Source organism: Calypte anna, chromosome 4B (genome assembly GCF_003957555.1).
Source record: "Calypte anna isolate BGI_N300 chromosome 4B, bCalAnn1_v1.p, whole genome shotgun sequence".
NCBI classification, from domain to species: Eukaryota; Metazoa; Chordata; class Aves; order Apodiformes; family Trochilidae; genus Calypte; species Calypte anna.
In genome coordinates this window covers 5148554-5170672 of record NC_044249.1, presented here as the reverse complement: position 1 = coordinate 5170672, position 22119 = coordinate 5148554, and the positions used below count along the sequence as shown (strand labels likewise).

At 43.9% G+C, this 22119-nt stretch overlaps 1 protein-coding gene across 1 annotated transcript; it reads right to left on the bottom strand.

Moving 5' to 3' along the window:
• Positions 1-3460: 3460 nt before the first annotated feature.
• On the bottom strand, positions 3461-14580 carry MGST2 (microsomal glutathione S-transferase 2). The gene is made up of 5 exons (XM_008490295.2): positions 14506-14580; positions 9065-9164; positions 7218-7288; positions 5200-5281; positions 3461-3593 (listed from the first exon to the last, which is right to left on the bottom strand). Exons 1-5 carry the CDS (start codon positions 14561-14563, stop codon positions 3461-3463), a joined length of 444 nt encoding a protein of 147 aa, XP_008488517.2. The 5' UTR covers positions 14564-14580.
• Between the last annotated feature and the right edge of the window lie 7539 nt (positions 14581-22119).

Sequence of the window (22119 nt, the reverse complement as noted above, 5' to 3'; positions counted from 1 at the left end):
ATGGGTGAGGGATGAGGAGCTGGTCTGGCTCATATGGGTCTTCCCTGTGTGACAGAGGATAAGTAGGCAGCACCCTGAGGATGGTGCTGGGGTGCTCAGCACCCCTTTCTCAGTCTGGGTGAGCAGGGCTTGCTTGCCAGCACAGGGACCAGCTGGGAATTGAGGGTTTAGGAACAGCTCCCATGGGGTATCCAGGTGCAAATCCCTGTGTGTGAGGGAGGTAAAGGCTTTGGTGAAGAAATGGTGATGAAGGCTGAGTCTCTGTTGTCTTTGTAAAGCTTCCTCCAAATACTCTGTACTGGGACCAACTTCTAGAGAGGTAGATTTTAACAAATTTCGGGAAATTTTTTTTTTTTTTCCTTTCTTACTATGGTGCTGATGTATATGTAATGTTAAAATAAAATAAAGGTATTTGTAAATATGTTTTTACAATTCTACAGATATCACTGGGTCTACTATCTGTAAAATATATACATATAAAAATATATATATATACTGTTTGTTTAAAATAGAGTATTTTTATTTCATTCCTTAAGTCATCCTTACTGCAGTGGTATTGCACTTCAGATGATGTCTATTTACTAATTTGTACTGTATTCCTGGCAGCAACCTGCTCCATTTTATTCAGATTTTTCTAGTTTTCTGTTTTTACTTTGTACATTAAGCATTGCTTATTTCCTTTTAAGACCTGTACAGAGCTCTGAAAATGTAGAAAAAGACCTGATGTTAACATACCACTTTTAAAGAAAACAAAAACAAAAAGAAAAACAAAAAATGAAATAAAAGATGGTTATCTGAGTCGGGTGCAAGGCTGGTTTATAGGATCATCTCTCACCCTGCTCCTCTGCCTCAGTGGGTGAGGAGGGAGCTGTGATGAGCTGCTTGGTGCAGTTGTCTGCCACTACCCCATGCCCCTTTCTGTAAGGAGGATGAGTTCTCAAACCTGGCTGTGCTCTCAGGCACTGGGTATGGGGAATCTGCTCCTTAACTGGGCCCATTAGAGGTGGCAGCTCCAGGTTTCTGCATTTACTCCATGGAGGGAATAAGGAATTGCTTTCAGGGGAAGGCACAAGATGGAGAGGCCAGGAGGTGGGAGCCCTGGGGCTTAGATCTGGGGAGGTGAGGTGGGGTGGGAGACAAAGATATGTGGGGTTGGGTGTAGAAGCTGGAAAGAAGGGATGGGAAAGCTGGGTAAGTGTGGCAACACATTCTTAGGGTAGTTCTGTATCAATCTACTACTACTAGAGAGTGAGAGGTATTGTCAGAAGCCTTTTGGGAAGTCTACACTTGTTGGATTTCTATGACCTGTTCATGATAAACATCCCATGAAGCCTTCAGAGCTCAGTACCACTTTCTCCATGTTTCCAGCCTAGCAGGGAAGTTGTGAGGGATCAGACACTGGACCTCTGCTCACACAGCTTGCTGTTTGGGATGTGATTTGGCTTCCAGTACAACCTTTAAGGTGAGGCTCCCCTTTTCTCCTTAGTGATAGTTCTTTACCATCCTAAACATGGATAATGGGGCAGAAAGAAGGAGAATGGCCCAGAGCAGCAGCCAGTGGAAGTTACACCTCAGCAAGTGCTGGCTGGCTGAGAGAAGATGCTTCCAGCAAGAAGCCCCAGCACAGTGACTTTCAGTCACTACTTCAGTCACCCCAGTGTCTTTCAGGATGCAGCAGGGACCATCAGAGCTTCTGATCATGTCTGAGAATTTGCCTCAATTCACAGTGTGTGCTCACACTGACTCCTGGGGCAGCAGGTAGGAAATGGAATGGTGTGGTTCTCACTGGAGTTAAACTAAATGCTGACCCTGGCAGCATCCATCTGCTAATAGGTGTATTTGGGTTTTTTAATGATACATGAGTCAAGCTTTAACAATTTTTGGTCAGAGACATTCTGTCCTGGCTTACTGGGAAAAAAAGCAGGGACTCAGAAGAGAGGTTGCATCTTCAGCTCTAGGGCTTTCCTTTGCCTTCTCATCAGATGGTGCTGCTCCTAAAATATTAAAGTCCTGTTTATCCCCTAGCATCCTGGCTCTGTGCTGCTGGATGATGCTTTTCAGCCTCACAACCATGGTTTTTTGGCAGGTGAAGTTGTCCCTGTGCAACAGCAGTTTATTCATTCCCAGGGAGCCTATGGGGTATGGGAAGCTATCTATAAATGTGCCAGAGTACTACAGCAGGTAAGCTATGTGTGGAATAATTTTACAGGCAAAGACCTATTTGAATGCAGACCTTTGGGCCTTCTCTGGTGTGTATTTCAAGCCTATTGCATGGTTTGGACCTTTGCCTTGGTTTTGATTCTCTTGGCTGCACTTCAGGCATCTGGAGGCATCAGTGGCAGGTGCCTCTCTAGAGGCACAACAAGGAAAATCTCTGCCTGCTTACTCTAGCATGAGTGTGCTCAGCATTGCTTAAATAATTTGGATTATCAGGAGCTATTGAAGCCACCAGGCATGGCCTTGCTTCTCCTACAAATTTAAACTGACCATCAGCATAGTTTGGGCTGATGGTGGCAAGCCCTGACTTGCTCCCTTCTTTTACCAGAAAACTCTTTTCGTCCTTTGTCATTTTATGACTCCCAGAGCTGTTGGCACACTGGGACATTTGTCTGGTCTTTCCCACACTTGTAGGAAAAGCCATCTGTGCCTTGGTGGGAGACAATGCAGCAGACCCAAGTGTTAGCTGAGCATCTGTGCCTTTTTTTTTCTTTTTTTTTTTTTTTTGGCTAGGCTGGCTCTCCCTCTCACAAGTGCAGCCTGTCTTTGAGAGGTTTTGTCTTAGGACTGGGATCTGCCTACAGGAGGGCCCCACTTCTACCAGAAGAGTGTTTGAGCCTGTGTTGAACTGTAAACATGTGTATAAAATCCAAAGGCTGGCACAGAAACATGGGGTTCAGTGCAGGTTTAATGTTTTCCTGTAGAAAGCAGTGTTTCCATCTATGCTTAAGCAGCCTCCTGCAGTGGGAATGGATATACTTAAAAAAATTAGGACTTCACAGCAGGGTGTTGCATTGAAATGTGTTTTTTACATTTGTGCAGAACAGGTGGCATTGCTGGGGCAGAGGAAGAGGAGGGGAAGAAGACTACAGAGGTGCTGGAAAAACTGACTGACGTTGGGTAAGATGCTTGCAGTCCCATTTGCAATTGAATTACTCAGTGAAATAATGGTTGTAGTTTATTGTACTTTGTTTAAGGTTTATGATACTGTACAGGAAAACCAAGTATTTAATTGCAAAGTGCAGATATGATGTAACTTGCTGCCATACTGACTCTTTCAAGAGTGTAGGGAAAGGGGAAAGCATAAGCATCTCAGGAAACCATGCATTTTACATTGCTGCAGGCTGTTAGTAAAGAGATCTGATGTTTTATTCACATTCAGCTTATAATCTTTTTGGTGTTCAGAGAAAATAGACACATTATTTGTATTTAAAAAAAAAAAACAATCAAAAACCAACAATCTTCAGAACAATTGATGTAGTTTCTTCATAATGCTGAATTCCAGGTATTCATCCAGAAAGCTGTTAACAATCCCAGCAGCACCCAGGGTTATTAAGAGAACCAGAATCACTACATTCAAATAAAAACCTGTTAACCTAGAAGTGGAAAGCAGGAAAAACACTGTTACAAGCCATACTGGGTGTGTTCACAGTGCTATTGCTGGTCCACACCAGTTAAGAAGAGGTGTGTGGAATCAGAAGAGATCACTGCTGCCATGCTGTCTTGGGGTGTTTGGGTAATAAACCAGTCCCACATGTGACTTTTGGTATGGAAAAGAGATTCCTAATATCCTCTCTATGAGGAAGCTCTTCCCCCTTGTTTCTGAATATTTATGTGAAAGTTAGGATGAAGTTCTTTGCTCAAAAAATCCATCTTTTACTTCAGTTCTTAGATCAAGAGATTCAGCCTCCCAAGGAAGCCTACAAATAGTGCCTGGCTTCACTTATAGACAGAGCTTTACACTCTGGTGTAAAACTCAGTTGTGTTCTGCTTGTTTGTATATTTATATATAGTTTTGCTCCCCAAACTCCAGAGGAGTTTTGCCACTCCTCTGGTTGGTGTTCCTTGCATCATTTGAATTATTGCAGCTCTTATTGGGAGATATAAAATCACCTCCATGAGTTTGCTTTGGAAAACACCTCCTCTTCTTTCTCTTAGGCAACAGTGATTCCAAAATGGGTGAAGTTGTTCCAGGGCAGGTTTAGAATAGTTATTAGGAAGAGTACTGAAAGAGTAGTCAGGCACTGGGATGGGCTGCTTAGGGAGGTGATGGAGTCACAATCCCTGGAGGTATTAAAAGAAAAAGTGTAGATGTGGCACTAAAGAACATGCTCCAGTGGGCACAGGGCTTTTTTCTGGGCATTTTTCTTAGAGGGCTCTTCCAACCATGACAATTCTGTGATGCTGTGAGAGCAGTGGTGAAAGTCTAGTGAAGGAGAGTGGTAACATCAGCACACAAGCTGTGGAAAACAGCACTGCAGTACAGCCTTTTGCTGCTGCAAGATAATTCACTACAGAATAGTCTGATTGTTTTGTATCTTCCTCTAGAAATACATATTCCAAGGCTTAATTTTTGTGAATGATCTGTGTTCTGGAAGAGGAGCCTGAGGTCAGGACACAGAAGACAGGGCACTGGTTTCAGTGAAACAAGAAATGTTTGAGTATTTATAGCAGAGGGGAGCTTTGCCATTTTGTTGAAGCAGAATTCATGTTAGAAGATGCTCCCCACTTGTCATTCATTAGGGTATCCTTTTCTGAAGCTGTTTTCTTACAGGTTTGGTGAGAGCTCATCAGCCTACAGGGACAGATTTGTTTGTTTCCTTCAGTGCATTTTGTATGGCTAGCCTGAATTTTCTACTGTGACAAACTAAGGGAAAAATGGGAACAGCAGCCAGGCAAGCTCTGTTCCCAGACCTCCCTGAGCCTGGTTGCCAAGATGCTTGGTACAAAGCAGGCACCCACAAGGTGAGCATCAAACCTTTTGTCTCTCCTGACCTGGAGCACATGCACTTCTTAACCCAGGCTTCTGCTGTAAGAGCCATCCCTCCTCCCTCAGGCCTTTCCTCCCAGACCTCTTGCTGACACGTTGCACATGTTGTCTTCAATTATAGTCACTTTTTCACTGCCAGGCCTTGGCTCTCAGCCCAGCTTCAGACCACAGCCTGGGGCTTTTAACCTGTGTTCAGCTGGCAGCTTACTTACCTTCCTCTCACTGACTGCATGTAACCATGGAAGTACTTGTAGCAGGCAAACAGGTACAGCAAACCTAGGAAGGAGGCTAATTCTAAGAAAGAAAAGGTGATTAGAGGCAAAAAAGGCCAGTTAGAAAATCTAAAAAATGAGGATCATAGTTAACCTGTTGAGTTATGTTTTCTAATTGTATAGCTCTGGGGATTTTCCCAGCTAACCCATATCCTGGGAAAGAATGATTCAATATATATATATATATATATATTCTTAAACATTCATTACAGGAGTGTCTTCATGTGAGTTTGCAGATAGAGGTGGGAATGGGATTGTACAAAAAAAAAAAAAATCTAAATTCCTTCCCTGAAGAGACATCAACAAGTGAGAGGAATCCCTGACACACTCACACCCTGGGTTTGGTGGTTATCCCAGAGGCAGGATAGTTGGTTGGAGCACTGTGGCTTGACCCAGCACTGTCATTTTGTATTGTTATGGCAGTTCATGCTAAAGGGGAGTGTTTGTTTTGGAAAGAAAATCTTACTTATGTTGTTAATAACCTACTTTGCATTTATATAGCAGCTTTTATCCAAGGACATGAGAGGAAGCTGTAGTGAAGTTAGCTTTCTGACCTCCCTGTGGGAAGAGTATAAAGTCACCTCCGTTTGACAGATGGAGTGGGGTGTGTAGGTCACTCATATTATCCAGGACTGAGCAGTGGTAGTTAATTTGGTGTTCTTTCAAACTGTGCAAGTGAGTATTACAGAGCAGAGCTTTGGCTGTCTTCTGGATTAACTTGTGCAAACACACCTTGGGGAGACAGCTGAAAAAAGACTTAAGGAGGGGATAACATAATCCTTCTCTCCTTACATATGACAGCACGTGTCTGTGTTGCTGGCTTGCAGCTGTGATTTTCCTTGATTCAGGTGTCTGTCTGGAAGCTCATGTCCTGTCTCATCTGCAGTTTGTTGATTAAAGCAGTGCTGCTTTGGGTTTACACTGGGTTTGCACTGGAAATGGGTCTCTGGCTATAAGAGAGCCTCAAAACAAAATGGCTGATTTGGAGCAAACATAGAAAATGGAGAAGAAAGGTAGACATTCAGAAAGGAGAGCTACTGTGGGCATGAACCAGATGTCCCTTCTCCAGCCCATGGACTTTTCCCCTTCTCCAGCCCATGGACTTCCCCTTCTCCAGCCCCTGGACTTCATGCTTCTAAAACATCAACTGAGAAAGGGTTAATAAAGCAGAAAGCACAAATGAGGCTCTGCCACAAGTTCTACCTCTGTGAGAGAGTTCCACCCTCTTCCCATCACTTCTCAGAGACATCACAGCCCCACCTTGGGAAGCCCAACAGAGTGAGAGGTATGAAAGCTCCCTGGTGTTCTAAGTTCACTGCTAAGTGACCAAAAAAACTGTTTTTTTGGAGTCCCTGCTGCATACCTGAGATGCACTTCCTATGGCTGGAGATGCCACTCATGACCCTGAGCTTCAGTGCTGTGTCCCAGAATAAACACATGAGTCACAGCCCAGTGGCAATGTCACTCAGCTGGGATGTAAAAACCCAAAGGTTTGCTGGCTTGGACTCCATCTCCAGCACCCAGAGGTCCAGCCACAGGGATGAGTGCTCTGACCAGAGTCTTTTTAGGCTGCCTTCCTCCCAGGGATGATAGCTGTGCTTGATGTCCTGGGAGAACTGTCCCACCAGGTGAAGATAATTGTTAGTGGGAAGCATCTGGGAGCTGCTTTTCTCAGCAACTCACCCTGCACATCCACTGTATATGTGATAAATGAGCCATGCTCTGGCTCCTTGGTTTGCAGAGGCAAACAAAAGCTGGTGGGGGTGTGTGAAATGCTGTGACTAAGTGGGGATTTCAGTGTCACTGAGTATTCTTCTAGGGAGGCCATGCTAAGATAATGTAATTAGAGGATGGGAAAAAGATGTCTGCAGTCACTTACCTGCTGATGAAAAGAATTTATATTTTTTGTTAAGTTATGTAAAACCTTTCAGTCCAAGATAAAAGCAAAAAAGGTTTACCTTGATTAAAAAACCATCCTGCAGTCCAGAGAACAGTCAGGAATACTGGATAAAACTCCACACAGTTTTGTCTGCAGAATAAATTTGAAAGAACATTACTCTGGAAAAGAAAAGAACTGTGAGTGGGATTGTCAAGGAGAATTGGCTTTGGCCTCCTTTAGTTGCCCCTCCGTCTAATGCTATCAAACCCAATGGGAACACACTCAAACCAGCATTAGGCACTCCTAAAAATCCTGTTATTTGTAATCTCAAATGCAAACTATTTCAAATACTTGCCTGGTATTTAAACTCAGACAAGGATCTGGATCCCAACTACAGTGAAATCGATAGGACAGATGATCCTAAATGAAGTGCAGCTGAGAGGCAGGAATTCCAGCTCAGAGGTGTGATGTTAATCACTGATCTCCATACTCAGGATGAAGTTTTGTGGGTCAGCATGCCCCAGGCTTCAAGGGGAAGCAGAGAGCTGTGTGTAGCAGCTTGGATTGCTCTGCTGAGGCCTCTGATGTGCTGTCAGATGTGCACAGTCAGCACACAGCCAGTCTTCTTGTGATGAGGACCATAACATCCTTGTTGACATGAACCAGCCATGGTTCCATCCAGCCATGTTCCCTCTCTGGGCTGGGTAATTTGGGCATAGAGAATTTGGACATGGGGAATTTGCCCTGGTGACATTTTCTGTGAGGGGATCAGCGTTAGTTATCCATGTGCAAGAGACGAGCGGGTTATCCCAACTTCCACAGGGTCCCTCCCTGAAGCCCTGCTCCTCTTCACCCTTAAGCCTTGTCATCAGGGCTTAGATGCAAGGTGGTGTTTAAGGGACTGGTCAAAATTCACTCTTTATTTTGTGCCTGAAGCCCTGAGGTGGTTGGCAATACTGAGGGAAGCTCGGTGTTCCTGTGACAAGTCAGGCACAAGACAGAAGTCCCACAAGGGGCATATTGGGAGGCATGACCTTCCAAGGGAGGCATTGTTTACAGAGATGTGATGTTAATCACTGATCTCCATACTCAGGATGAAGTTTTGTGGGTCAGCATCCCCCAGGCTTCAAGGGGAAGCAGAGAGCTGTGTGTACCATCTTGGCTTGCTCTGCTGAGGCCTCAAGTTTTGTCAGGCACAGTCAGCACACCCCAATCTTCTGATGATGAGGACCATAACATCCTTGTTGGCACCATCAGTTTTCCCACCCCTGCTTTCTTGGGGTATATTTTGTTGGTTCTGACTGAATTTCTTTTTGACAAATCAGGAATCCTTCTATACCTAACATATTCTGTTACCTAGTATGTTGTCTAATGTATTCTGCATCTTCCTGTTGTTATCCAGTAGAACTACACCTGGATGGGAATGTTTGAAACCAATATAAATTTTTAGCATGGTGTCACTGGCTAATCCTGAACTGGAGACCTTTAGGAAAATGCTGTCAGACTGCTCTGCCATCCTCCACTGTGAAAACAGAGACTTTCTGTGCTTCTCTTCCACATGTTTGGTGTTAGCTACATTCCAAGAGCTGACAGCACAGCTTGCTAGATCCAGAACATCTGAATTCTCCAAGTTATAGTCAATAAGCTCTTAGCCCCTACTTAGGTTTGGGTAAGCTGATTGCCTAGTTTGAGCAGAATTTGAGCAGGGACTGTTTTAAATGAGTATTAAAGTAATAGCTGAGCCATTGAAAAAGCAACCTGTTCATTCATTCATTGCTTGATTGGTTGGATTTGGTGGTGGGTTTGGGGCTTTTTTTTTTGCTTTTTTTTTTTTAGGTTGCAAAGGAAAAGTTAGTGTTTTAAGATAATGTTTGTTCTTCTCTTCTGGACTGACTTGTTATTCATCTTAATGATCTCCAGACTTACTGTGCACGAAGTGTTCTGTCAAATTCTGGAGCTCCAGTGACAGCTGGGGGCACGACCTTGTGCTTCATTCTTGATCTCCTCACCAGCCAAGCAAAATGATCTGTAAGCAAAAAAAGGGGCTCACAAATCACAGCATTCCTTGGCTCAGTTGTGTCTCTAACATGTCAGTAGTTTTTAAAACAGAGATCATTGTTCTTCAGCTCTTTCCATTTCGTTTGACAGAAAGAGACTGATATTAGATAAACCATTTTTTCCTTACAAAAGGTTAGATTTTATCATCAGGAGTGACTTTCTCATGAGGAGGGGGGGATATTGTTGTTTCAGAAATACATTATTATCTTAATTAATTAATAATGCATTAATAGATAATTACTATTAATTATATGCAATTACTACAGTAGCAGTGACTTAGATCTGTATCTCAGAAACCAAATTTCTCAGATGGAGGTCACTTCCCTCCTTACTTGGATAGCATATGGTCATTTGGGTTTAGTGACCCTCAGAGCTCTGATGCTTTGGGGCAGGCAGCATTACAATCTTTGGAAACAAAAATCTGGTAGCCACCTTTTTAGTTATTTATCCATATGTTATGGTGCATGCTTGTCCATCTGTTGTTATTTTCTTGGGCTCTCCACATTCAGGATGTTGCAGAGAGCTACAGCTGGGGAGGCTGTATCACAGAGTCACAGAATTGGCTGGGTTGGAAGGGACCTCAGAGATCATCAAGTCCAACCCTTGATCCACTCCCACTGCAGTTCCCAGCCCATGGCACTGAGTGCCACATCCAGTCTCTTTTGAAATATCTCCAGACACGGAGAATCCACTACTTCCCTGGGCAGCCCATTCCAATGCCTGATCACCCTCTCTGTAAAGAAATTCTTTCTAATCTCCAACCTAAACCTCCCCTGGCACAACTTGAGACCCTGCCCTCTTGTCTTGCTGAGAGTTGCCTGGGAAAAGAGCCCAACCCCCCCCTGGCTCCAACCTCCTTTCAGGGAGTTGGAGAGAGTGATGAGGTCTCCCCTGAGCCTCCTCTTCTCCAGGCTGAAGCCTCTTCCCTGCTCTCCATCTGATCTCCTGGAGACCTCTGAGTCTATTGAAGAACCTGTGCTGTTCCCACCTCCACTGACTGGAGCTGATAGTACTTATCTGTCCTTTAAAGTGGTTTTTAGAGCTGATGCAGTGCCATGAAAAAGATAGATTGCTTACCATATGGTGACTAAGTATCAGTTACTTACCAAAAGAAAGCCCAAACCAGTCAAACACCATCCCTGCACTTCTGATCTGTCTTGGAGAATTTCTGTATCTGCAAAGCTAATTTTCCTCATGTCCTCATTGCAGAAGTCTCCCTCTAAAAGCTGAACCAGATACTCCCAAGAACAAAAGGCAACTTTCTGCTTGCAGCAGGGATATTGGGCATCATCCTGTTTGACTTGAAAACTCCCTAGGTACCTGCAGTTGTTTTTCTGGCCATGCCATAACCACCATGTGTCAGAAGCTCACTATCTACCTGGTACCTAAACTTTACCTGAGCCCAGAACCCAGGCTGAGTGCACTAAAAAGATTTGACTAAAGAGCAAGCTGAGAGTGGTGCCTTCTGTCCCCTATTTGGGACCAGTGGCATTAAAATGCAGCTTTATTAGGGGTGCTGCCCTCTGCACCTCTTATGTCTTAGCCTTGTGGTGAAAACCTTTTCCCAGAAAAAGCTTTTCTCCATCTGTCTTCTCCCCACATAAGTAATTATGGGCTGTGTTCAAGTGACCTTTTAACCTTTCTCTCCAGAGCATCTCAGATATCACTCTGTAAGGCAGGTTTACAGGACCTTTCATTGTATTTGCATCCAGCAAGACCTCCTCCACTCCCACTCTCTCATCTCTTGGGATTCCTGGTGATTCATCCCTTGTTTGCCACCTTCCAGCCCTTTCAGAAGGGAAGAATGGTAACAGGGAAGATGCTTCAGGGAGAGTGCAACTTGTGGAAGCCCAACCATTACCTCTGAGAAATATTTCCCCCAGAAAACTTAACCAAAAAGTTGGGGTTTATCTTCTGTTGCCCTCAAAATGATGTCAATTTTATGGCAAATTCCACATGGTGCTAAATCCTGCCTGGCTTATGATGGGTGAGCCATAGTGTTCTGTGCAATGGTATTTTTAGCCAGCAATGCATCCCTCATTTATTGGCCACGTTGAGCCATTTCAATACTTGCAGCCAGATTGGCACTAAGAGTTTTCTACTGGGCAACTGAGGCAAGCCAGGGTGGCTCATTGCATCCAGATCAGTTGAAAAAAAAATAAATAAAAATCCTTGAATGGTTGCTGGACAAAATGAACTTATGGGAGGAAATATGAAGATTAAGGTTGAGGAGCAGAGGTTTGCACATGGGAGATTCTGCTTTACCTTATCCAGAAAGAGGTTGTGATAGCACCACAGTATGGCAAACCATCCCAAAATCAACTTCTTCAGTGGGCTCCACTGTGATGGAGGGGAATTTTGTTTCAGCTGGGGACAAGGGGGCTTTTATATGCCCATGAAACCCAAGCTGCAGCAATACATAGCCAGGGGACTAGAGTCATGTCTGGCACCTTAAAAGAGAAGGTGAGCCTGGCATGCAGAACAAGAGAGGTGCCAACCAGGCACCCAAAAACTTGCTCAGGAGGGGAGTAGTTGCTGTGGGTTTTGTTAACTGCTGTAGGTTTAGCTCCTTTCTGGTGAATGGAAAGTGAACTGTAACTCCAAATTTAAGCTTTGTGGTCGTGGTTTAACAAGGCCTAAAATAAATAATAAAGCAATGAGAGAGCTTTTCTGCCTCACTCACTGGAGGTGCTGATGTGAGGACTCCAGGGAGCACTGCAGCAGGAGTAAGGAAAGGTTTTTAGAGCCTTTTCTTCCCCCTGTTAAAGTTGTTAAATTCTAGCAGGCTAAATTACAGGACTGAGGTTGTTGCAAAGTATGCTTGACTTGCCTTTGTTTGCTTTTTTTGTTTGTTTTCACCTTCAGGAGGTGGGATTTATGGTTACTGAGTATCTTTACTCTGAAAATACAGGACAAAGCAGGCTTTGAAGGGATGTTACTCTCAAACATCTTATGTAGGTTTAAAAGCCTGGAGGGAAACTGATACTTTGATCACAGTGTATGATAATGAATATTAATTTGCATGGCCTGGTCTAATGACCTTTAAAAAAAATCAAATACTTTTTGGTAATGTTTTGCTGGGTCCTAGAATTACCAAGAGTGATGTTAAAATGTTCTAGTGCAGAGGGATGCCTCAAAATAGAGGAGTGAGACCCCAGTCCTACCTTTTCTCTCCTGTATCAATGACTGGGATTCACTGTCCTTTCATTAAATTCTCCTTTTTTCCCATCAGACTACCAAACAGTCATCTCCCAAGCAAATCTTAGCTGCCTAAAGCTGGATTCCTGGCTGGAAACTGCTTCCTGCATTGTTTCTGCTCTTTTGTTCTACCCCAGAGCATTTCTTGCCCAGCTCCATCTCCTACTGACCCAATTCCTGGGATAACTCATGGTTCTGAGACAGCATCTCCTGTGCCTCTGATGACTGCTAAGTGAAACTGCCTCCCAGCTCTGATTTGGGAAGGTCATGTTGCCCATCAGCATCCTCCCAACTCAGGGATGAAGGCACAGAAGAACCAACAGAACACTGAGGACTCTGTGAGTGCTGGGTGTACTTTGCTCTCTGAGATAACTTGGCCATCACAAGGAAGAACATGTGGCCAGCAGGTCCAGGGAAGGGATTCTGCCCCTGTGCTCAGCCCTGGTGAGGCCACAGCTTGAGTCCTGTGTCCAGTTCTGGGCCCCTCAGCTCAGGAAGGAGATTGAGGTCCTGGAGCAGGTCCAGAGAAGAGCAAGGAGGCTGTGAAGGGATCCAGCAGAATTCCTGTGAGGAAGGGCTGAGGGAGCTGGGGGTGTTGAGGCTGGAGAAGAGGAGGCTCAGGGGAGACCTCATCACTCTCTCCAACTCCCTGAAAGGAGGTTGGAGCCAGGGGGGGGTTGGGCTCTTTTCCCAGGCAACTCTCAGCAAGACAAGAGGGCAGGGTCTCAAGTTGTGCCAGGGGAGGTTTAGGTTGGAGATTAGAAAGAATTTCTTTCTGGAGAGGGTGATCAGGCATTGGAATGGGCTGCCCAGGGAAGTAGTGGATTCTCCATCCCTGGAGATATTTCAAAAGAGCCTGGATGTGGCACTCAGTGCCATGGGCTGGGAACTGCAGCGGGAGTGGATGAAGGGTTGGACTTGATGATCTCTGAGGTCCCTTCCAACCCAGCCAATTCTATGATTCTATGATTCTTTTCTGCCTTCCTTTCCTCTGTCAGTATCTCAAATTCTTTTAGTTTTCCAACTGCAGTGTTTTTCCAGTTAATGGTTGGCTGGTTGGGTGTTTTTACTCCTTCATGCTCTCCCATTAAAAATGGAGGCAGGCAAGAGGAACTTTCATAGAAGCTGATGGAATAGACCAGGTAGAATTGTTCAGTGAAGCTCACAAGGCTGTGTTGGAGCTGGTCTGATGACAGAAAAAGAGGATGTAAATAAATTTTAGGTGCTTTTTATTTGCTTTCTGTGGCTTTGGGCATTTTTTAACCTGGAAGGGCCACATACTCAGGTTTTTTTTCTGCTGGGTACAAATATTGTTTCAGTAGTTGAGGCTTTGAGAACAAACAAACAAACAAGCCACACAGATACATTGCTAGATATGTTTGCAGTGTTCTCTTAATCTCTTAAAGCACAAATCCCTTCAAAATGTGTCTTGCTTCCTAGTGTAAACACAACTATATGAGTCTATATTTTTAAAAGAAAATAACTACTACTGCCATTTTAGGCTGGTACACAGCAAAAAAAGAGCCTCTCAGACTTGCTCACTTCCTTCTCTAGCCCTTGATTCTCAGAGGTGTATCCACAGGGGAGAAAAGAAATCCATTTAGATTTTAAAGAAAGGTAATGATGAGGACATAATATGGAATATAACACTGCCTGGAATCAAGGTTTGCTTTCTTGTTTCAGTGCAGATATTTAGTATTTATCTCTGTTTCAGGAAGCAGTTTTTACAGTGCTTTTAGTCCAGCATTGGTGTGTCTGATTTCACAACTTTCCTCTCACTTTTGAGGTTTTCAGTTGCATAGGTGCCTAAATAAGGATTGAAACCAAGGCACAGCTTTGGGGTAACGTGACAGCTTGTACAAGCTCTCACAATAGTCTGATTCCAAGAAGTCAGCAAACAAAATTGAACTGAAAACAAGTTTCTCCCACAGAGCAAAGAAATCTGTGCCACCTCCCCCTCAGAACACAGAGAGCATAAACAATCCTCCAGTGAGAAACACCTTAGGAGTCCTCAGAAATTAGAGAGAATTGATCATAAAATGCTTTTTCCAGTATTTCAGGATGGGTGGAAACCCCCCCAAGCCCCAGCCATGCAACCCCACAGATCTTACATTGCTGGAGGGCAGAAAGGAGGGAGACGGCCGCAAGGAAAATGCCATCAGCACCCATGATCCCAGCAGCTTCCTTGTGCCTGCAGGATGTGTGCACAGCAGAGAGAGCTCCAGTGAGCAATAAGGAAACACAGCAGGTCAGAGAAATCACCCTGCTTTGCAGCATTGCAAGGTCTGCCCTGGAAGTAAAAGAGCTTCACTTTCTTTTTTATTAAAATGAGAGTGCAACATCACAGCCATTTTTCAGCCCTGAAAAAGTTCCCAGCCAGCCCTCTTGCCAAGAACAAACCCAGCTTTTGCTGCTCTATGGAGTCAGATGTTCTTTCAGGTATTTGATTTAATTTGTAATATCTTTAGGGGTGAACGTTTTTGTTCTGTTTGTATGAGGTCTGGTGGGGGGGTCTGTGCCCATTGCCAGCAGCACCGCTGGGGAGCAGCAGGGGCAAGGGGGGAGTTGAGGTTTGTGCTGCCCCTCCACAGGGATTGCTGAACAGGAACAGCTTAGGATGGCAGGAAAACTGCTTTGCACATGGGCAGCATGCAAGAAAGGGTTGTTGGGGAGAGCTCAAGGGGTAAAATGACCGGGAAAGAAAAGAGAAAGAGAAAAAGGAAAAGGGAAAAGAAAAAGGGAAAGAGAAAAGGAAAAGAAAAAAGAAAAGGAAAAAAAAAAGGAAAGGGAAAAGGAAAAGAAGGAAAAGGAAAAGAAAAAGAAAAAAAGAAAAAGGGAAAGGAAAAGAAAAAGGGAAAGGAAAAGAAAAAGGAAAAGAAAAAAAGAAAAAAGGAAAAGGAACGGAAAAAGGAAAGAAAAAAAGGAAAAGGAAAAAAGAAAAGGAAAAAAAAAAGGAAAGGGAAAAGAAAAAGGAAAAGAAAAAAGAAAAAAATTGAAAGGAAGGGAAAAAGAGAAAAAGGAAAAGGAAAAGAAAGAAGAAAAAGGAAAAGGAAATGGAAAGGGAAAGGAAAAGGAAATGGAAAGGGAAAGGAAAAGAAAAAGGAAAAGAAAAGAAAGAAAAGGAAAAAAAGGAAAAAAGGAAAAGAAAAGAAAAAGGTAAAGAAAAGAAGGAAAAGGCAAAGAAAAAATAAAAGAAGGAAAAGAAAAAGGAAATGGAAAAGAGAAAAAGGAAAAGGAAATAGAAAAGAAAAAGGAAAATAGAAAGAAAAAAAAGGGAAAATGAAAAGGAAGGGAAAAAGAGAAAAAGGAAAAGGAAAAGAAAGAGGAAAAGGAAAAGGGAAGGGAAAGGGAAAGACAAAGAATGAAGGAAACGGAAAGATCCCCCCTGATTTTGCTGCCTGAAGTACCTTTCCTATAGCTTATGCCTAGTCCTAAAAATGGGAGAGATTATATCAAATATTTTCCATCAGCTAGCCCTGGCTAAAAGTAAGCTGGATGTTGTTAGCCTTTATGATCCCATAAGACCATTGGAAACAAATACAGTGTAATGTTTGTTGTGAATTGAATATTACCCACCCTCTGTCTGCAGCTGGTGTTTCAGTGGGATATTTCATTGATTTTAGTCAATTTTTTTAATTTTAAAGGCTAACACAAAAAGGAATATAAATCAGTTATTTTACCTTGCCAAATTTTAAAAGGTTATTTCTTAGTTATGAATTCAGTATATTTGTTCCTTGCAAAGACTGGAAGAGTAGACATCTTTTAATAACACTACTTGGATAATTCACTACTTAATAAATCTTTAATTGCTGATTTATGCACTTTAATTGCAGTTCTTTTAGCAGAGGTTGGCTTTCTGACCACCCAGTCTCTCTCTGTTTTTAGAGGCTTCCTCAGAAGTGTCCAAAGCTCTGTCATCCTGTTGATCTGGGGAAGTGATGGAGCAGCTTTGACAGTCACTGGAAAAGCTGAAACCACAAGGATGAAGCATTTTAAAGCCATCTGACACTGAAATGATGCTATTTCTCTCTGCCTTTATTCAAAGGATGTGAATTTCAACATGTCAATTGGCATGCAAAATGCAGCAAAGATTGGATGAAGATTAGGCAGGAATTCAATGTAAGGAAGGGAGTTAAATCCACAGAAATATTGCAAGTTACATGCACGTTATGGCTGAGCTGGGGTCTGCTTCACTCTCCCCTGGTAGCAGAGAGTTTGCAGTTTAGATTTATAAGTTTAGTTTTAGATTTCTAATGCTTAGATTTAGTTTAGATTTATAATGCTTTTCTTCATATGTAGTCCCTGGGCAACCTGATCTGGTGTTATGCTTCATCCCTAGGTAACTGAGAACAGAAAGTGTGATCATGTACAGAAGAAAGTTGGGTTTATTTGTGATTGTGGAAACACAGGAGCACCTGAGATACCCAGAGCTCTCATGATGTGTATAAGCCCCAAGATACATATATATATAGAGAGAGAGATGCCAGCATCAACCAAGAGGTTGCTAAAGTTATTTCAGGACATTCTGGCAGCTTGAGAGTGACTGATTAAGGGAATTTGGTTTTAGATTTCCTTCACCTGCCTGGATTTCAGATGGGTTTTGCTTCTCTCTCCTGCTGCAGGTGCCTGTTTTCTGCAGCTTCCCAAAGCAAGAAGAGAGAGGCTCTGAGAAGTGTGAAGTCAGAGACAGTGGTGGTATCTTGCCAGATGTGGGCAGCAGTGCTATTTTATTCCTGCACCTTCCTTGCTATTCTCCAAGCATAATTTCCAGTAGCAGAAGGTGCTGGGGAGGGACAGGACCTGCTGGTTTCAGGCAGCAGCTGTAGATCAGAGCTGGGAGGCTGGGTGGTCTGAGGATTTCAGGCAGAATCGTGGTTGTCCCTCTGTCTGAGCTGTGTTACCTGGCACACAGCTCTTCCCTCTGTAGAAAGCTCCTGGTGACCAGCAGCAAAGGCAAATCCCAGCAGGATGGCAGAGCTGCTGCAGGGAGGGAGCAGATGCTCGTGTAGAGAGACCAAAAGCATTTAAAGTGTGAGCCCAGACTGATCAAATAAGCCCTTTAATGGAGTTACAGTGTCAAAGCTGCTCAGTTTTCATCTCTGGGAGAGCTGAGAAGAGCTTTGCAAAGGGCAGTGTGCAGTCTGTGCAGGGCTGTCACTTCTTACAGGCCACTGACAAACCAGCTTTTGGTTTTAAACACCTTCCAGGAGACAAGGTCTGAAGGAGAGGGAAAGGGAAAACATATCTGAACTCTCATGGATTTCACTGGGAACTTCTGTAGGGTAAAGCACAACTATTCCAATGGATGAGGGTAGCTCGTGTGCCAAAAGCAGTTTAGCTACAGCAGTAACAGTAGTGAGCTCTGCAGTTTATTAATTTACTCTGCTTTTCAGTAATATATTACAAAGAACATGGACATGTGTGGCGCTGGGTCATACACAGGCTTTAAATTTATCAGAGCTATGAAGCAGGTGAAAGAGAAAGAAAAGATGTTTATTCCTTCATATGTTCTTATTTTTGCCTCCTAAATACAATTATAATTCATGTCTGCTGTTGTTTCATCTATAATTTGCATGGGATGGAGCCTCAGAGGAAGGATGGAGAGTCCATTTTACCCAGCTGACTGGAAGACCTGGTTGTGCCAAGAACTCTGCTTTGTGGCAGTGTTACCAAGTGATAAACCAGATCTTCATCTTCCATCCCCTTCCTCTGGACACTGTGGTAGCCTGGGATCAGATTATTTTTGATGGTGGTGGCAGAGCAGATTTAAAAGGAATAAATAGCCAGAGGTTCAGAGTCTTCCCTGCTCTGCACCTTCTGCAGTCTTCTGTCATCTGCATCCGTAGTGGATATAAGTCAGGAAAGAATTGGTTCATGGTGTTCTCACCTGGGTGTACAAAAGATTGATGTGCTTTAACTCCCAGCAATGCTAATGTGAGCTGCTTTATGCACATAAATTCCCACATGCCCACAGGCCTCTTGGATTTCCTTACTGCCTTTGGGTATTGTGACATATTTTTTAACTTTGGACATTGCAAGAACATATTAGGGATGCAATTCTGGATTGAGAGAGAAAATAATGTATTCTTACATATGTTTATGAAACAGAAAGTCTGCCAATCTTGCATAACACCCCATTATAATCACAGCAAGCTTTTAAAGTAGCAGCAAAAAGAGAAGTCTACATTATAAGAAGTACCTTCCTATAATTACAGGGGGAATCATTTGTTAAAATGTTTCTTTTCTGTTAAAAAAAGTATTGTTTTTTCTTAAAATTTCTTCACCTGTTCTCAGCTCTGAGGAGGTCAGAAGTGTAATGTCTTGGGGGAGATTACCAGAGTCCCATCAGGAAAATGGTGCCCACACAATCCTGTCTGCCCTACCATGTGAAAAAGCTGTGTGGATATGGTGATCAGGGAATACCTGAATATTCCTCATCTCCTCTGTCTCATACCTTGTCTTTCCCGCAATCTGAATGCTTCTGGAACAAATGGTAAATCTCCAGACAGGAGATTTACAGCCTAACACGAGTGGGGAATTCTGCAGACCCTGCCTCTCCTATGCAGCAGAAGAAGTGGAGGAAATCTGGAATACAAAGCTACTTCCCATTCCTTCCTTTCATGTTATGATTTTAATGTGCTCTGCAAAAGCTACCAGCCTGGAGGTGGGATGTGGTGAGTCTTGTAGTCACAGGAGAGAGAATTAGGCAAAGCCCCACTTATTTTCTTGGTCCATGTGATTATATGGCTGTAGATGAGAAGAAACTCTCCTAGGTTCTTCACCCCATGGAAATCCGTGTGGCTTATGCTCCTCCGTGCCTCACTCACAGGCTAAAGCTGCTGTGTCTGATCATCTTGCCTGTCTGTATAGTACAAATTGGCAGCATTTCACTAGTGGAAGCAGCTGGTTAATAAGGGATGGGAGCTTTGAGGCAGCAGCACTTCCAGGCATCAGAATCCTTCTGCATCATCTCACGATCCCACCGGATCTGCGTCCGGTCTCCGAGGTCTGCAGAGGATAACCTTGGGAGAGCAGAGGGCTGGTAGATGCAGATCCTCTGTGACTTATGTCTGGATCAAAAGGAGGTTTAAAGATTTTCCTGCTGCTATTGACCCACTGCAAGCAGATCCCCAGGCCGTTGGGGCTGCTGTGATATCTGGAATGCCAGGGATTAATGGAGATTCAGCAAGAGATTTGAAGGCGCCTTGGTTGCACATCCCTTGTCTCTCCCCACAACCCCCAGCAGGTTTGTGGCCACCTAGCACTTGCTGTTTTTTAACTTGCTAAGCTGAGACAAAGAGCTGTTTTAGTTAGTGAACCACTTCAGCTTGAGGGATTCTTCTTATCCATCGAGAAGAACGTTTAATTTCATCTTGGTGGGTATCAGCTATGCTTAGGAGCTGAATTGTGCTCGTGTTCAGTCTGATGTGATGCCTTTAGGCAATGTTCTTAGCATTTGCTCAGGTAGCTAGCAAGCCAGCTCTTCTTCAGCATGGCTGGTGTTACAGACAGCTGCAAACATGGGCCATTATTTATTGCCTATATCTTCAGCTGTTCTGAGAGGCTATTGATAAATGTTGCCTTTTGTTGTCAGAGTGATGCTTGCTTGACCCAGGGGAATGCAGCAGCCCCAGTCAGTGTCATAATTGAAAACCTGAGAGTTTTTTCCAAGGTGCCTGCTGTACTTAGCTGCTCCCAGATTTCTGTCAGGTGGGATGCCTGATTCCCTGAGATTCACTTGAAAGTCTTGTGTGACTTGGCTGCCCTCCATCCTGGCTTCTCTCTGTCCCCTAAGCTCTTTCCTATGCCCCTGGGTGCAATTGCCATTTCTTCTCTTGCTCTCCATAGCCTTTCCTTGCCAGTCAGGGACTCTGCTCTCTCCCCTGCTGCTTCTCAACACCCTGTGGGTGCTGGCTTGGCTTTTGGAGTGGTTGTGCACTCAAGCCAGGAGACCTGGGAAGCTTTGTCAGCTGCCAGGCAGGGGAGGGGTCCCCCAGCCAGGGTCTCGTGTTGCTTGGCAACATATTTCTCATCTCCCCTCCCAGCACCTGCTGATGCACACACAATGGATGAAAGCAATATGACAGCAGCAGTTGCTTGTGTCACCATTTACTTGTTATTTATGGCTATTGCCATGAAAGGATCTGTAAACATTTTTTCACATCCTGCCTTGGTTAAAACAGATATTGCTGCGTGCTTCTGTGGCATGCCTGCATGGTTGTTTAGTGGTCACTGCATTTCTGTACAGGTGACATACAGTCTTTCTGGGGTCTTCTAAAGTGGCTGCTGCTTCTGGATGTTTCCATTTTTCCAGCCCCAAACTGAGATGTTCAAGGTTTCATACTCAGCAGTGCAAAAATCCAAAGGTAGAGAGTCTGACTTAACTGCCTTAAATTGTGGTGCTCGGTTTTAGTCATGCACATATTTAACAAAAGCTGCTCTGAGTCCCTTTCTGTCCCTTTCCAAAGGGCATTAAGGCTACCATTAAGATTTCAAAATGAAAATGTTTCCATGGACAGAGATAAAGCAGCCAAGTTTTTTTTCCTGCTCTCTGGGTGTCCAGTTTATCTGTTTGCCCTCTCCTCTCCCACACTAATCACTTCCAGCCAGGTCTTTCCATTTTGCATTTGTGGGTGTGCCAAAGGAGAAATACAGCCTCACTCTGTGCTTTCTCTAAAAGAGAACAGCAAGAAAGTCAGACCATGGATGTTTCCTGATCTTACACTTGGTACTGCCAAGGCCTTTCCTTATGTGATGGATTTGTGTCACTCAGGACAGAGCTGAAAGCTTTGCTTCTGCTGCTGGATCTTGGACCTTGATTCAGCTCTAGGAAGGTTTTATTCCACCACAGGGTGAGTCCCTGGCTTGGGGCAGGATCTGCCAGGGAAAGGGAACTTTGGGTTGCACTGTTAGGGTGCAGTGCAGTGAGAGATGGATATGCACATCTGCCATTGCCCTCTGCTGGGGTCTGCCAGAATTACTGGTGGGTGCCCTCTGCTATCTCAAAAAAGCCATCTCCAATGTACAATAACAGGAAAAAAAAAAAAAAAAAAGGCAGATATGTTGGCGTTTTTTTCCTCATTCAGCTCTTCTTCTGACTGGCTGACTGGATGCATACGTACAGGGCTGCTTTGCTGGTTTGCCATTATACAGTTTGGATTGTACATTTAGTTATCATTTATGTGTTTCTGATCTGTTGGAATTGAATGCAAAGATGGTTTCTGACCACTGCTGCAAGGCATATTGCCTGCTCTACATCTGCTCATTTATCCTGAGTAGAGACAAATGGAAGCCTTGGTCTAAAAGCACTTAGATGGAGACTATGAATCCACTTTAAAATCCAGTTTTCTCACAGCAGGCTTTATTAAGAGGCTGGATAGAATGAAACGGCCTTTGAAAGGCCTTGAAATGAAGACCTTTGTATAAATGAAGGCCCAGAAGCTGCACCTTCCCTCAGGTGTTCCTCACTGCTGTAGCTAAGGTGCTACAGCAGTGAGGAACACCTGAGGGAAGGTGCAGCTTGGATTTCCATGGGATTGCACCAGCAGAGCAGGAAGAGGACACTTTGGCCCAGCCATTCCTCAGAGGAAGAAACCAATCTCCAGGATCAGGCTGACTTTTGCTTAGGTGGCATTTCTTGGAAATCAAATCAGGACAGAAGTGATCTTCAGAAGTGACCCATTGTCAGCCATTTATTTCTTGAACCTGTAATCTCTTTCCTATGG

Bases quoted from the DNA above. Each gene is read 5' to 3' on its own strand.
- MGST2 (XM_008490295.2), bottom strand. From the start codon at position 14,563: ATGGGTGCTGATGGCATTTTCCTTGCGGCCGTCTCCCTCCTTTCTGCC. The intron at 9,165-14,505 runs GTAAGATCTGTG...TTTTGCTTACAG, and splicing joins CCTTTCTGCCCTCCAGCAAT to ATCATTTTGCTTGGCTGGTG. The intron at 5,282-7,217 runs GTAAACCTTTTT...TTTCTTTCTTAG, and splicing joins AGGATGGTTTTTTAATCAAG to AATTAGCCTCCTTCCTAGGT.